Source organism: Bison bison, unplaced genomic scaffold, assembly GCF_000754665.1.
Source record: "Bison bison bison isolate TAMUID 2011002044 unplaced genomic scaffold, Bison_UMD1.0 scf7180017864325, whole genome shotgun sequence".
Lineage (NCBI taxonomy): Eukaryota > Metazoa > Chordata > Mammalia > Artiodactyla > Bovidae > Bison > Bison bison.
Window position 1 is genome coordinate 1,331,700 of NW_011494897.1, and position 16,738 is coordinate 1,348,437.

General features: G+C 39.6%; 1 protein-coding gene across 1 annotated transcript in view; it reads right to left on the reverse strand.

Annotated features, from left to right (window-relative positions):
* MARK1 (MAP/microtubule affinity-regulating kinase 1) overlaps nucleotides 1-16,738 on the reverse strand; it is a 114,577-nt gene that overhangs the window by 6,072 nt on the left and 91,767 nt on the right. The window contains exons 12-17 of the mRNA XM_010853302.1: nucleotides 14,565-14,718; nucleotides 14,066-14,259; nucleotides 10,471-10,571; nucleotides 8,850-9,014; nucleotides 6,140-6,394; nucleotides 1-45 (exon numbers count right to left, since the gene is read on the reverse strand). Of these exons, the coding sequence (XP_010851604.1) occupies nucleotides 1-45; nucleotides 6,140-6,394; nucleotides 8,850-9,014; nucleotides 10,471-10,571; nucleotides 14,066-14,259; nucleotides 14,565-14,718 (914 nt within the window). The remainder of the gene's footprint in view (nucleotides 46-6,139; nucleotides 6,395-8,849; nucleotides 9,015-10,470; nucleotides 10,572-14,065; nucleotides 14,260-14,564; nucleotides 14,719-16,738) is intronic.

The following is a 16,738-nucleotide window of genomic DNA, read 5'->3' on the forward strand; positions in this document are numbered from 1 at the left end:
CTTGAGGTATCGGCTCTGCCACTGGCTTCGCCTTCACTTGGATCCCTCAAAACAAAGTGAAGGTTGAGATTTAATGATAAAAGTGAAAAAAATTACCAAGAAAACCTGTATCTAAAATGATTTTAAAATTAACTTGTTGAGCAAATTTCTAGCATGAAAGATCTCTATTACTAGTCAGTCTAATATCACTTATGTTTTTCATCATAACCACACTTGACTATCATTTATTGAGCGTCTACTGGGTATTGTCAGAGAGGACATGCTAAGTGATGGTTTAGGATTTTTACGTAATCTTCCAATTTCCAGCTGTGACTTTAAAGTCATAATTTATCTTTTCACTTTTAGTTCAATCTAAAGTTAAAACTATTTAATAATTATCAGCAGCAAGATTTAACTTCATAATGGTTATTACCCATAACTGGAGTAGTCGCTCAATTCAGAAAAATATAAATTAACCTTGTAGTGAGAAATAAAGCTCAGCATATAAGTATTTCTGAAAATAAATACTAGTTTTTAAATATGCAAGTAACTTATTTCAGAAGTTATGCTAATGATTCATGCACATGATAAAATATTACAGCACACCAAACAGCCTATCCAAGCAGATGAGTCTAAAAACATGAATTCAATCTTAAAAGAAACACTGATCTTACCTGGATATCCACCTGTGAAATAAAACCAGAAAAACTCCACTAACTGTTCTTTTGTTGAATGTAATTTGTCATATTCAAAGGTAATTATCTACACAGGAGTATCAAGTTATAAACCAGCTGAAATATACTGAGATGACTTGTGATAGCAAAACAGTAAATAGCTGGGAAAAATCAACAACTTGAACCCTTAAGTTAACATTTTCTTAATGTTTTAACCATTCCAGAAACATTATTTATGTAAAATGAATGCAACAGGAATAAAATCAGTACCACTTTCCTCATCCCTCAAATTAGTAACAATGTCGTGTATCAGTACAACAAGCTCTAAAACTTCAACTGGTTAAAATATGAATGCCTTATATACTTCTCAGGGTCTTTAACTATAGGAATTTCGTGACAGATGTATTAGGTAAAAACCATTTTCCTATCTGAATTAAAAAGGATAATAAGATGTACTCTCACATTCAAACAGGTTTTCTTAAATTTCTATTTTTAATAACTGGCATCTTCCTTGGGAAGTATAACAAAAGTTCAAAGCTATTTACACAAACCTATTTTTACTACAGCACACTGAAATACAACACATTTTTGAGGAGGCCCAAATGAAGTGTGCAGTTTGAGTTACATGTAGATATACTGATAGATACTGAGGGGCAGTCTTTCAACTGGGCAAGAAAGATAATAATGCTGCTGATTCCTGCTGCTAAGATAAAATTCCTTTAACAGGAAGGGATCTATGTTGCACTGGACTTTTCTACGGCTGGCAGACTGCTGCCCAACTGTAAGCATTAGGAATGAAACACACCTTAGGCCCTACTTCCCTTGCAGCTAACTATTTGCAACTGACTCATCACATCATTTCCCATATCCTGTTCGTGCCTGCCTGGATGCCACAAAGACATCGACTGGAAGAACTTCTGCTAGTTGGCAATGGTTTCAAATAGTGCATAAGTCAGCTCCAAGCAGCCATGGAGGGAGGCACCTGGGGATAGAGAAGTGCAGCTGGCTGTAACAGCACATGCGGTGTGTGTGGCACGGTTCTCCAATATTTAGAAGTTTAAAAAAGCCACATACCTTATATATAATCAGCTGAACTAATCAGGTTATTCCCTACATAAGAACTATGAGGTTTGATATAATCTCCAGTCTATACAATAGGTATACAGAACTCCTTCAAAACAAATCATTCTAGACACTTGGAAATAGAACGTCTACGTCCTCCCCTGATGGATTAGTCTAGTGTAAATCACTTTACTTAGAAAGTTCTTTCTTAAGCCCAGAAAACAACTCTTTCATGTGGTCATTCTGGCGTCCAGCTTCTTACTGGCCAAGGAGAACTACCACCAGCTGGCTTCTTCTTTGTGATAATGGTTTTAAAATACATGAATGATTAACTCTGAACTATTCTGTATCCTTCTTTTCTTAAAGCTTAATAATCCAAATTCCTTTACTTTTTCCCTGTAACATCCTATTTTTATCCCCCATCTTTTAAAGGCTTTAGTAGCACATCGACTGAGTTGGTTCCTGAACCTGTGAGGTGTCTTGGCTTGTGAGTTGGGCATGTGCCAGCCCTGCCCCCAGCACATGGGGTGTGGTGTGGATCCCACGGAGGTGTCAGCGTGTCGCTCCATTTCTTCCAGCTTTAGGTAGAGTGAGGTGAGGAAGCCAAAGGGAACACAGAGAAAGGCCGGGCTTGAGCCCAGGACAAGCTTAAGAAGACAAGCGGGAAGGATGATAACTTGACAGTTGAGTTGAGAATATTAAATAAGCCACTGAAAAAGTTACCTAGTTTATCGCCAAGCCTCCAACACCCAAAGCTCAACAGGCTGCAAATGCATAAAGATCAGCTGCATGTCCAGTCTGTCTGTTGCTAAAGAGCTCAGTGGGTTCATCCCTGGGATGGAAATTCATTCTTGCCTGTCTTCCTGCATTAAGTCATCTGAAGCAGAATTAGATGGCCCCACCTTGAGCCACAAAATGCTACCCTTATGGCACTGTTGTGAACACAAATATATTTGTAAAGCCAAAACTGTTCATAGGGTGACAAGTGACCTCAGAGCAGAACTGAGCATTTTTTCTCTTCTCTAACCAAATCCAGAATTAATTAAAATATGTTAAAAGTCAAGACATTAAAAAACCCTAGTGGACTTCCCTGGTGGTAAGTGGATAAGAATCCACTTGCCAATGCAAGGGACATGGGCTCAGTCCCTGGCCTGAAATTTCACATGCCTTGGAGCAACTAAGCTGTTGCACCACAACTAACAAGCCCCAACTCTACAGCCCACGAGCCACAGCTATTGAGCCCACTTGCTGCAACTACTGAAGCCCAGGTGCCCTAGAGCCTGTGCTCTGCAACAAGAGAAGCCACTGCAGGGAGAAGCCCGCACACCGCAAAGAAGAGTCTTCCCCGCTAGCCCCAACATGAGAAAGCCTGCACAAAGGACCCAGCATAGCAGAAAAAAACACAACACCCTCTAATTTCTGACAAACAACAGCAAACAACCTCCTCCCTCGCTTCTTTCTCTCTGCCCTCTCAAAGCCTCTACTAAATGACATTGTTCAAACGGGGATAAGGGCATGGTGGAACCTGAGAAACTTTCGCACTAGCACCCCCCGCAGGCTGGCTCTGAGCACTCTTATTCCCTCAACCTTGTCCTCTCTTTCAGGACCTGTTTCCTTCAGAGCACTTATCAGAATGTTTAATAACTTTCTTTACTTTTTAAACTGTCTTCCACATTATTCATCTACTCATGCGATAAACATCTACTGAATGCTACACCACACGTCAGAGGAAGCATTCACTCTTCGGCAGGAGATTCAGCGTAGAACAGAGCAAACCAACCACAAGCCCCTGTTCTCACAAAGAGTGTCTTCTTGGGAGAGACACATGACAAACAATTAAGTCAAGGAAATCCACTATTTCACATAGTATCAAGTGCTGTGGAGAAAAATAAAGCAGGAAGAGGGAGTGACAGCCCAGTAAAGACCTGAATGAGGTGTAGAAGCCAGCCACGCAGGTGTCAGGGGAGTACGAAATCCTGAATGGGTATGCCTGGTGCGCTCAAGGACAGTTGGGGGCCCTGAAAGGCTGGCTGGGAAAGGGGAGGAGTGGAGAAGATGGAGTCAGAGCAGGAAAGGGTGGCCAGACTACGGAGGCCACTGGGAGGGCTCTAAATTGTATTCTGAATGAGACAAAAAGCAAGCTGAGGATTTTACATCAAGGACTTACATTGCTGAGGACAGAATAGGACAAGGGCAGAAGCTAGGGCACCTGTGAGGAGGTGGAAGACATACAGTGACTGAGACCGTGGAGGCAGTGCTGGGAGGGCTGGACGCCGCTAAATCCTGGAAACGCTGTGAAGGCAGCGCCAAAACAACTGCTCACGGAATGACGTGTGGGATGAAGAGAGGAGGAGGAGGCAAGGATAATCCAGGCTCAGGGTCCGCAGCAACCGGAAGGACAGTGTCGCCATGACCTAAAACAGCACAGGCTGAGGGAGGCACAGGTTTGAGGAAGAGAAGCAAAGGCTGAATCCTGGACAGGTTCTGTTGGAGAGTCTATTTCACAACCAGGTGGAAAGGCCGAGTAGACAACTGGATACAAGATTGTCCTTCAGAAGAGCGGTCTGGCTTAAAAATATAAACTGAGACTGTTAACATATGATGGAATTTAATGGCATGGGCCTGAATGAGATCACCAAGAGTAAGGAGAACCAGGTAAGACAATGGGTGAAGGGCAGGGGGACCTAAAAGAACCAGCAAAGAGCCTCAGAAGGGACAGGGGGCCCAAGAAGGCAGAAGGCCAAGGGAGGAAAAGGTTTCAGCAGTATGGGGGGGTCACAAGACAATCAGGAACTGCCAGGAAAGGAGGGGCTGTAGCAACAGCACCTGGATGAGAGCCTGGCCCACGGGAGGTGTCCACCTTTGCTGAACGCCTACATGACAATCTCCATCCTAACCTCCCAATGATGATCTCTAAGGCATGTTCCGGCTCTGACAGCTGGTCCTGACTTCTTGTCCAGTGTTCCTTAGTATGTTTCTCTCTCTGATCTAAATTTTATTGCAAATAGAAATATTTTGCATGATACTTAATGTATAATTAGTAATCAAGCATTAAACTCAAAATCTATTTTCCTTCACTTTAAAATCAATTCTGGCTTAACCATAAGAACAAGTACTGTTTTTAGAAATGGATTTAAATTGCCAGTCAAATGCCAACTACTGATAATCTAACTGGTGCCCCACAGAGGGTCACCCAGCACTTTCCACGGTCATGGTGACTGCTGGGGAGCTTTCAGGTCTTTATCACTGTGGTGTCGTAACCGCCCAAATGGTACAAAATCACTGTCTGATATGGTTAGAAACTGACTTTGCATAAGGGTATTTAAAGTTACAAATGCAGCTGCGTGATCTTGGGCAAACCAATCCATGAATAGAGTCTATATACAGTTCCACAAAAAGGGAAGAGACTATAGACACTGCTTCTCTTTTCTACACCCGCTCTCTGAAACCCTAGGAACACTAAAAACATTGAAAATTAAGTATTTAAGTAATATTTTTTATAGTAAGTATAATAGTTTCTTACCCATAACTTCTTACTTGCTCAAATAACTACCCAGTATGGAGATTTAACTTCTTCCCTAGTGGGAGCCCTCAGGACCTCGCCCACACGTCTCTTTCCATTCACGGCTCATTCTGTACTGTGGCCGGTGGCAGACAGTCTCCTCCTTTTGGGGCTGAATCTTGAGGGCACAGATGCTGTCTCTTCATTTTTGAAACTTGCTCAGCACTGAGCACAGAGCTTTGTACATACGGGACTTTCGTGGGCCTTTAGCAGGACCTGATGGTGGACTAACTTACATCAACCTGCACTACGTGTGGCGCTCGTAGAATCACCAGGTATTATATACTTACGTTACTTTTTAGAAAGGAGTACAATTTCACAATATTACTGAATTAGATTACTCCACTTGTATTCCTTTTGTGTTTACTGTGCTGATGTTAAGATTTTACGATGTTAAATTACATAAGTAATATTTATGACTCCAGCACATTATAGGCTTTCTATAAGTCAGAATAAAAGGGGGACTACATGTGTATGTGTGTCATTAGTGAGCGATTTAAAAGTATTCTTAAGTACCATTTGAAGGACAAATGTAGTCACATTTAATTCCTTTTTCTAAACAGAGGCTTTTAACTAGGGAACACTTTTTGTTAGAACACACATTTTTTTATGTCAAGTTATGTTCCTCCTGCTCTATTTTACAGAATTTTTAAATTCTCATTTTGTTCTTTTTTTTTTTTTCCCTTAAGGAAAAAGACTATGTCCTCCATGATCTTTTTCTTCAAGTTTCTGTAAAAAGAGCATGTCTTAATGAAATGTTATAAACCCATTTTGGAAAAAAATCACTGTAGAGGTGAAAGAAAAAAAAAAAGCAAACATCCGTTACTCCCTAAAGGAAACAAAACTGTGCGTTGGTACTGACCTGCGGACGAATTTGGACGTTATTTTGCTTATTATACCAGTGGACGTGCCCCTCCTGGCGTGCGCGAAGGCCCCCGGCTCGTGAGACGGGGAGGCGGGCGGCCCGTTGTAGGCGGCGCTGCGGCGCTCGCGCAGCTGCTCCCCGTGGAAGGTGCTGCGGCTGGAGCTGCCGCGGGGGAAGCGGGTGCGGTCGGGCGTCGAGGCGCTAATACTGTGAGCAGATGGCGACGCAGCGGGTACGCGCTGGGTTGTGCTGCTGAGACACAGAAGATGCGTTACACAGGGTAACCACGGAGAACAGTTTTGCTGATGCTAAAAACTGTTAGAAAGTTGCCATGGCTACTTTTAATCGGCCCTGTTCTAGTCGTTCTGGTGACAGATGTGATGCATGTGTTCACTGTAATTACTGAGACACTATCATTTCAGACTAAATGCCTTTTATAACAATTTCGTTACTGAAGATTAAGAAAGTACTGAAGCAATTTCTCCATCTTCTTTTTGATGTTCTTTCTCAAGCCTTCATCAAGCATAGTAGAAAAGCTTTTGCATACCTATATAAAAATAATATGTATGATACATATATTTAAAAAAACCTATTGAATTTTTGCCTAACTAAAAAATTTATGATATTTTGATTCAATTTGTTTGACTTGGTATGAATAGAATGCTAGATTTCTAATTTAAAAAATAGATAACACAACAAGCAACAAACATTTATTGAATAGCAGAAACTATAGTATCTTGTAATAACCTATAATGGAAAATAATTTCAAAATTAATATGTGTATATGGATCACACTAAACTGTGGAAAATTCTGAAAGAGATGGGAATACCAGACCACCTGACCTGCCTCTTGAGAAACCTATAGGCAGTAAGGAAGCAACAGTTAGAACTGGACATGGAACAACAGACTGGTTTCAAACAGGAAAAGGAGTATGTCAAGGCTGTATATTGTCACCCTGCTTATTTAACTTCTATGCAGAGTACATCATGAGAAACGCTGGGCTGGAAGAAGCACAAGCTGGAATCAAGATTGTTGGGAGAAATATCAATAACCTCAGATATGCAGATGGCACCACCCTTATGGCAGAAAGTGAAGACGAATTAAAAAGCCTCTTGAAAGTGAAAGAGGAGAGTGAAAAAGTTGGCTTACAGCTCAACATTCAGAAAACGAAGATCATGGCATCTGGTCCCATCACTTCATGGGAAATAGATGGGGAAACATGGGGAAACAGTGGAAACAGTGTCAGACTTTATTTTTGGGGGCTCTAAAAATCACTGCAGATGGTGATTGCAGCCATGAAATTAAAAGACGGTTACTCCTTGGAAGGAAAGTTATGACCAATCTAGATAGCATATTGAAAAGCAGAGACATTACTTTGCCAACAAAGGTCCGTCTAGTCAAGGCTATGGTTTTTCCAGTGGTCATGTATGGATGTGAGAGTTGGACTGTGAAGAAAGCTGAGTGCCGAAGAATTGATGCTTTTGAACTGTGGTGTTGGAGAAGACTCCTGAGAGTCCCTTGGACTATCCAACCAGTCTATCCTAAAGGAGATCAGTCCTGGGTGTTCTTTGGAAGGAATGATGCTAAAGCTGAAACTCCAGTACTTTGGCCACGTCATGCGAAGAGCTGACTCATTGGAAAAGACTCTGATGCTGGGAGGGATTGAGGGCAGGAGGAGAAGGGGACGACAGAGGATGAGATGGCTGGATGGCATCACCGACTTGATGCACATGAGTTTGAGTGAACTCCGGGAGTTGGTGATGGACAGGGAGGCCTGGCGTGCTTTGATTCATGGGGTCGCAAAGAGTCAGACATGACTGAGCGACTGAAATGAACTGAACTGATGTATAACTGAATCACCTTGCTGTGCACCTGAAACATTTTAAGTCAACTATACTTCAATAAAATATATGTATTAAGAAAAAAAAAATTACTGAAACAGGGATATAAAGACATATATCATATATATATATATATATTCCTGATACTGGAATTCAGTATCAGGAATACCAAACAAGGGGCATTGCATGCAATTTTTTGTCCCTCCACTGTTCTCTTAAACCAGTCAGCAATGTGGAACACAAATTTTATTGTTTATCAAAAGGCTTTGAATTGAAGGCTTATTTCCTATTTACAATTCACTCCTTTGTGACAGTAAATGCTACCAGATACCAACAATATGATTAACAAAGCTATCAAACATGTTTTTGAATTTGAGAATTCTTAACATGCAGAAATACCAGAAAATAATTTAGCTTTATAACTGAAAGGGATCTTCGAGATTATTTGTTTCACTGATAGGAAAATTAAAAGTTCTTCTTAAGTACCAGTGACTGGCTGGAGCCAAGAAGATTAATCAGGTCTCAACCCCCAGTCTTGTGGGTTGGAATGTTTCTGTTTGTTTTTAAACCATAAAAATTCAATTTATTTAAATGATAAATTAGGAACAACCCTTTATTTCATGGATGGGTTTAAAACAAAATCCTTGAAGAAAATTCCTCTAGAAAATGACTTAAATTATAAGCAACATTTCTGATAACAGCTGGAGGATGTAGCAAGTTTATGTTACAATTAACTTTACCTTTGTCCTATACACTGAGTCTTTTCAAAAAAGCTCTTAAAATGTGATGGCTATCAGGTATTTTTATATGGTGCTATATTTTTTAAAAACTCTTAATGACAAACGAAATGCAACCAGGATGTTACCCAGGCCTGTAAGCTTCAGAGCTGTCTTTAATGGTTGGCAGTGTGACTTTAATAGGATGGCCGGAAGCGGACATGGACTTCTGGTGGCGGGGTCGTGCTGAGGGCACAGCGGAGGCCACGGCGGAGCCTGCAGAGGACATGCTGCTCGCGGACATCTCTGTAAGGCTTTCAACGTAAGCCGGTTGAGAAGACCATGGAGATATAAAAAGAAGAAAAGCTGTAGTTTACTAAAATTTAAGAATTAGATTTTTAAAAGTCTAATATCTTTCATGACAAACACTTAAATCAACAACAATGGTATTATTACTGACTAACAACAATATTTTTAAAAGTGTACAGGGTGAATTTATCACCACCTTCCATGGAAAAGATTTCACACACTCTTGTTCTCTATATGTGAATCTGATACCTATAACATTATTTTTATGGGTAAAATAATTATGACCAGAGACACCTCACACTTTCCAAAAAAAAAAAAAAGCACAGTTTGGAGTGATGTGTTGATGTGGCTCACTGCGCCCACTATTCAATAAGAATTCATAACTGTAGCAAAAATCCCCTCTCTTGAAACATCATCAAAATGCTTTTAGCTCAGTTTTAGGTTAAACTGCTACAGATTAAAGGAGCTGCAGATTAAGATTTAGTAAAGGGAAAAGAGTAAAATAGAAATCAATTCCTGACAACCTCTCTAGCCTAAAGGCTCTTATGTCCAAGGAAGATTCATTTACCTTTGTATGCCTCATAGTAACGTTTACTTTAAGTGCCTATTAACTGAGAGGAAACAAGTGTAAGAATGGTCTGTCAAGTCTACTAAAATGACTAGGGATGGAACTAAACAGAATTTATTACAATAAACTCTGTCATTTTGTGATCTACTGATGAGCAGTCCTTACAACTCACGATGAAAAGAAGTCAAATTTTTTAAATAATAAAACATGATTTATCATTATTTGAAATAAAACACTCTGAGATCTGAGAACAGTGGGGTCTCAATGATCAGTTGAGATGGCCACATTTCTTTAGAAGAAGGGAAACACAGTCTTCTGTATTCATATATAATGATTCATATATAATTCGTATATAATTCCTGTATTTGTACAGGGTGGGTGGGAAGGGAGAAGGTAAGAAGGAAGCAGAAGAGGTATAATAGAGTAAGAGTCAGGACTTCCCTGGTGATCCAGTGGCTAAAATTCCAAGCTCCCAATGCTGGGATCTCAGGTTCGATCCTTGGTCAGGGGACTAAGATCCCACATGCCACAACTAGGACCCGGTATAGTCAAATAAGTAAATAAAAATAAATACTTTTTATAAAAGAACAAGATTCAAGTAATGAAGATAAGATTAGGACACTGTGATAGGTTTTGCTATAGGGAACTATTTACTATTGGATTTCATTTAGAAAATCGTAGATTAAGAGAGTTACCTCCTATTTTCCCTAAATATTCTTCCACTGCTCCTTTCTGCTAAACATGAGGAGGTGCCTTAGGAAGCACGGCTGGCTGCCATCTAACTAGCGATTGTTTCCTTTCCTCTTCACGTGTTCAGCTACAGGAGTTGTACCAAGAGCACTACTAACGCAAAGCGATGACAACGGCAGTCCTACCTGCATGGTGACAGTTACCTGCTGTCTTTCCCGTTTTGCAACGCTGTGTATCGATCTGTGGTTCTTTCACAGACATACGTATTCCTTCTTGCCATGCTACCTCCAGGATACACATTGTTCTTTAAGGAGGGGAAAAAAAAAGACACACATTAAAAAATTCTAGCTGCAGCTGTGGAAAGTCAAAGAAATGAATTCAAACGGCAAGTAACTCCAGAAAAATCCATGGTGGAATTTTAACTTATCAGAATCTTATATTAATAAGCTCTACCTCCCACCTCTCTCTTGAAGGAGTAAAAGGCAGAGCATGGCAAGTGCCTCATCGTTTTTTAGCTGACTGTCCTGCAGAAGCAGTTGTTTGGAAGCAACAAAAGAGCTGGGCTTTATTCATGCCTCTGTATGCTGGTGATGGGGGCGGTGCACAGGTAGCTTGAGGGGACCATGCACCAGTGACAGCCCCGCACTAAGTGTCACTTAGCTCCACACTAAGTTATCATCCCAAACAGGAACCCTGGGGCCCTGACAGTGGAAGGCCACTCGGAAGCCTGTGGGTGTCCATTCTGCACCTGCTTGGGAAACCCTCATAGCCACTGGCCATGTGAAGAGACCAAAACGTGTGCTGTGCCACCCAGGGGAATATTTCCTCTTTCCAACTACATACATATACAGTGTTTTCTTTTAACTAATAAATCCCTAATTTTTGAACATGTAATTATTCCTTACTTTGCTTTTAGAGACTACTGAGGAGGTTTAACTGAAGATTAAAATTTAAGAGGAAATTAACTGGAAATTAAAAATTTAGAGGAAAAATCCTGGAAATAATAGAAAGGAGGAAAAAAATCCTGGGAAACTATAAAACTATAAAGAGATTACTAGAAGTCTGTAAAATTATCCCATGGGAACCAAATGTAGTAACTTAAGAATCCATCTTTGATCATTTCACTGTCTTGGCTGAATTGTCACACGAGTAACCTAATTTTAAACAAAAATCTAACGTTGAATAAACTCATTGTTGGATATGCTACCATACCTCCCCTTTAGAGACCTCTTAAACGTTTCTGGCTGTCTTCAGTTAACACCGCTTTCCTTTTCAAAGTGTGACAGGTGAAGCACTTCTTCAAAACTCAGCCTTCTGAGTCTGTGCTGCCACAGGCTGCTTCCCTGGGCTTGTCCCTTTCATGCCATTGACGCTAATACTAAGTGGCCACGAGAAAAATTTCTCAATCAGAATCTTTTGGCTTATGTTAAAAAAAAATAAGTGTGGCATAGTAAATCTGAATTTAAGCCAATGCCTTCTTTAAATGAAAAAAATTGTGCTTTGGACACCCACTATGCACGTGACCACTAGTGATTCTGAGGAAGCAAGTGTGCTGGTATATAACAGGACATAAATGTGGGGAAACAACAGTGAACAATGCAAGGCAGCATTTAACTAAGAGCTACATAATGTGGTCTGGTGATCAGAAAGGCTGATACGGTAATTTTAGAGTATTCAGTTACAGGAGGCTCCAGGCGGAAGGCAGGACTCGAAATGATCTACAGAAATGCGATTTTCATAATGTGAGGAGGAACTTTAAGCAAGAGCACCACATAGGGACGGGTGGAAATCGCTGAGTATATTTATGGAAAATGAGACCAAGCTGAGTTGAAATGACAGGTACACAGCAGAACAGCATGCAATAAAAGGTGAAATTATTTCTTTCTGTTATATGAGGTGATGACACTCTGGCAACCGTCTTCTAGTTGATATGTAAGTAAGAGGAAGTGATTTATCTGAAAAACTGCTTATAAAAATATATTAAACCCTATTGTAGTTACATCATTTCCAAACAGATCAGCTGGAATGTAAGTGGCTATATCCATTAATTCTTAAAGTGGTTATATATAGCTATTTCATAGACCAAAGGTAATGATCACACCACCTATTTTTAAAACATATGGTTTCCATTACATGTATAAAACAATAGGTACTGGGGAGTTTAACCCATTTATAATTACGATTATGTTAGGCTTTCTGGTACCTTATTTCATGTTTCTATTTAAATTGCTTTTTTCTCTCCTTCCCTACTTTCCATAAGCTAAATCACTTTTTTTTTCTTCTATTGACTTAAAAGTTATACATTTTTTGTTCTTATATTTTTTGTCCTTACGTTTCTGAACTCATTTTTGCTTACTGCTACAGGTGTCCCTTGTTATTCAATGGGGATTAGCTCCAGGACCCTTGCAGATTCCATGATCTGTGGAAGCTCAAGTCTTTCAAATAAAATGACTGAGTATAGTCAGCCCTCTGTGTATCCACAGGTCCCCTGTCCACAGATTCAACCATTCACAGATGGAAATCAAGGGCTGACTGTACTGATTTCCTAAACCTCCCTCCCATCTTCCCTTTTAAGGCATATGCTTTTTCCTTTAATTTCTATCCCTATCTTCACTTCCTGGTATTGTCCAAAATTTTGATTCTGAATTTTCATTATTGTTTTCTTCTTTTTTGTGTATGTTATCACGATACATACTGTAATAAGTTAGCCAATTGCTTTCAACTTCCATATATTTTACAGAGTATTGTAGATACCTTTCTCTTCCTATAAGAATACTTGCTCAGACAGCAATGTTTTCAAGTGGGTCATTGTATCACAAGAGTTGAAATACTTTAGTCATGAGAATATTCTTCTTTACATATGGGGTTGCAAAGAGTCAGACACGACTGAGCAACTGAACTGAAATGACTGACATTTATATGACAGTTTGGTTGGGTATAAAATTCTGGGTTCAATGTGCTTTTGATACTTTAGAAAAAAAAATATTTTTTATCCATTTATCTCCTGCATCCATGTTGAGAAATCTGATGTCAGTGTGCATCTTGTTCCTTTTTAGGTCACCTCCTGTCTCATTCTGAAACCTTTAAAGTTTTTCCTCTTTGTTTTTGGTATCCATATATCCCACTTTAATGAGCCCAGGAATAAGTTTTCCTTCTGTCTTCTGTATGCCTTTTGAGTCCTTTTAATATGAAGTTTTCCATCACTTTTTTTAGTTATTATTTCTTCAAATATTTCTTCCCCTTCATTTTGCCCCTTTTCCTTTCTAAACTCACACCTCCTAAATGATACTAATTCTACTTCTATCCTATGTACATCTTGGCTTTCCTTTATATTTTCTCTTCATTCTTTGCTGCTAAGGTAAGATCTTAAGGTAGATGTCTCAATCTATCTTCCAGCTCTCATTATCTAATTTCTATAGTTTTCTGTTTTAAGCAGATAATGTGAATTAACTCTGTAAATTAATTATTGCTATAGTGTGCCTTCACTGAACAGCTTATTTGTAAACGTAAAATTAAATGCACCAATGAAATATACTATCAAGTAAATATTACAAACATGAAAACTGAGGCAGGAAAGTTTAATGTACTTTCCTTGTGATAAGGTAAATGTTATTTAAAGAATTCATATTTTTTCGTTCTTAAACTACATTTATTAGAAGCTTGGCCCCCTTTGCATGTTCTTTAAATGTATGATTCACTTTAAATTTTGAAACTTGAAAAAAAATTTTAACCTTTAAATAAAAAATTTCAACAATAAATAACTACAGCATATTGCAATATGCCAGAATAATTACTCACACTTGGAATAGTTGAAGACTTTTTTCTTTCTGGCCCTACAAGAGGGCTTGCAGTCATTTCACTTTTTGATCCAACTGTTGTGCTGCCAAGTTTATGAGCCACATCTTTGTCCCAATCCTCTTTCTGTTCACTTTCCACGCTGTTAGCCTGAGGCCTTTTGGTGTATGATACAGCAGGAGGAATGGATGGACCAGCTGTAATTTTTAAAAAAGCAAAATTAACTGAAAAACAACTGACATATTTTCTTCTCACAAACAGAAACTTTTGTATTAAAAATAATCTTTGTTTGCATACTTTACACTTTGAGCTAAGATTAAACTTGATTACAAAAATTAGGTCAGCCCCTGAAAACAGGATTATATTAATCATTCAGTAATATAAATCTGTGATAACTGGGGATGACACAAGGACATAAACAAGTGAACTGTATAATGCTTAACAAAAAATGCAAGTTTGGGCAGACTTGGTTTGTCTTTGCACTTATTTGACTCTCCCCCACCATGATCACTAAAGCGTCGTTGCTTCTGGTTTGCCGAGATGCTCCGCTGGACCTTCAGGTGAGCAGGGGACTGCAGGGTGCTGTTGTTTAAGTCACTGCTGGGCCGGGACCTCTGACACAAGTTTCCACTGGATAACGATTCACCCCCTTCAAACTATATGAAGAAGAAAGACGACCAGCATTTTAAAACAAAACAAGTTCATAGAAACAAAATACACTCTTGATTTTCCAATTTATTCCAAGTCATACAAGGAGCAATCAGAAATAAGAAAATAAAGTTTGGATACAGAACTGAAACTTGGCAAACAGGAAGGGAGAGGACCAGCTAGAACATCCTTCCACAAGAACATGTCATCTTCTGTTATCTTGATCAATGGCTTTGGGTCCTTCTGGGTCCAAATAACAGCTACCAATTCTTGAATGGTTATTATATACTAGCTGCCATGCTGGAGGACTTCCCTGGTGGACTTCCCTGTAGGCTGTAGGGTCTGCCTACAATACGGGAGACTGGGCTCGATCCCTGGGTCGGGAAGATCCCCTGGAGAAGGAAATGGCAACCCACTCCAGTACTCTTGCCTGGAGAAGCCTGGTAGGCTACAGTCCATGCTGTCGCAAAGAGTCGGACACGACTGAGTGACTTCACTCAGCTGCCATGCTAAAGTTTCTGTATGTGTTACTTTCTTTAATCATTACAGCAAGCCTATGATCTATTAACCTGCACTTTTTAGATGTAAAAATTGAGGTTAAGAGATTCAAGAGACATCTTTGGGATTCAAACTCAGGTATAGTTGGGATTCAAACTTAGGGTGAAATCTAAAATTTTTACTTCATACACACATATATTTTTTGTTTTGTTTGGCTTTCTCCACCACATTCACAGAACAAAAAATGTGGTTTATTGGCTGTGACTCAGAAATTTCTTAGAACTAAGCATGGTAAACTGGGGATTGATACACTATCCTTCTCTCTATAACACCAAAGTATTTTGTTGCCAGTAACTTCTGACTGAATCACTGGCTTTCCAATGGGAAATCTAATATGCAAAGCTGCTAATGATAAAGAGCAGAGTAATACTGATAATGAAAATTTTAAAAGACGACAGCTAACACAAAGGACATAGTAATGTGCCAGAAAGTGTTCTGAGGACTTGAGAAGTATTAATTCATCTAAACTCTTTCAGTGATGCTAAGACACAGGTACCATTCAGTTCAGTCGCTCAGTCGTGTCTGACTCTTTGTGACCCCATGAACTGCAGCACGCCAGGCCTCCCTGTCCATCACCAACTCCCGGAGTCCACCCAAACCCATGTCCTTTGAAACGGTGATGCCATCCAACCATCTCATCCTCTGTTGTCCCCTTCTCCTCCTGCCTTCAATCTTTCCCAGCATCAGGGTCTTTTCAAATGAGTCAGCTCTTTGCATTAGGTGGCCAAAGTACTGGAGTTTCAACTTCAGCATCAGTCCTACCAATGAACACCCAGGACTGATCTCCTTTAGTATGCCATTACATCCTCATTTTATAGACCAGGAAACTGAAGCACAGAGAAATTAAGTAAATTGCCTAAGTCACACAGCTTGATAGTGGCTGTGCTAGGGTAGGAGATGGGTAGGAGTTCAAACCCAATGACCCTGGTTCCAAAGCTAAGGCTCTTGCTACTTATAGTAGGTTTACTAATTTATATCAATGCAATTCAAACTTCATTTTAATTCATGCATGGGCTAGGTTGTATGCTTATAAAACTTACATTAATAGGAAAATTAAAGATCTCAGGAGTAAAATCTAAAATCCAAGTAAAAACAGGTTGAAGTCTTTAGAAATAATTATTTATATTTCCCACTTCTTAAAATTCTCTTGGCTTGGCTTCTCTGACACCACTGCCTCAGCTCTTAGCATTTCTACTGAAGATCCCTTTCCTCTGCTGTAACAGTACCTACCTGAGAGGATTAGATGAATTTAAAAAGTAAAGTCCTTAAAACAGTTCCTGGCACATTACTAAGTGGTCCTCTGATGACAACTCACAAATCTATTAATGCTATTCAACTCATTCCCTTCAGATCCAGATCTTTATATCCAAATGACTACTGAACAGCTCCAACCAACAGGAAGTTCAAATTCAACCACCCCGAACTGAACAAGCCTCCCATCTTCCCCCTGAGATTCACTCTTTTCCTATC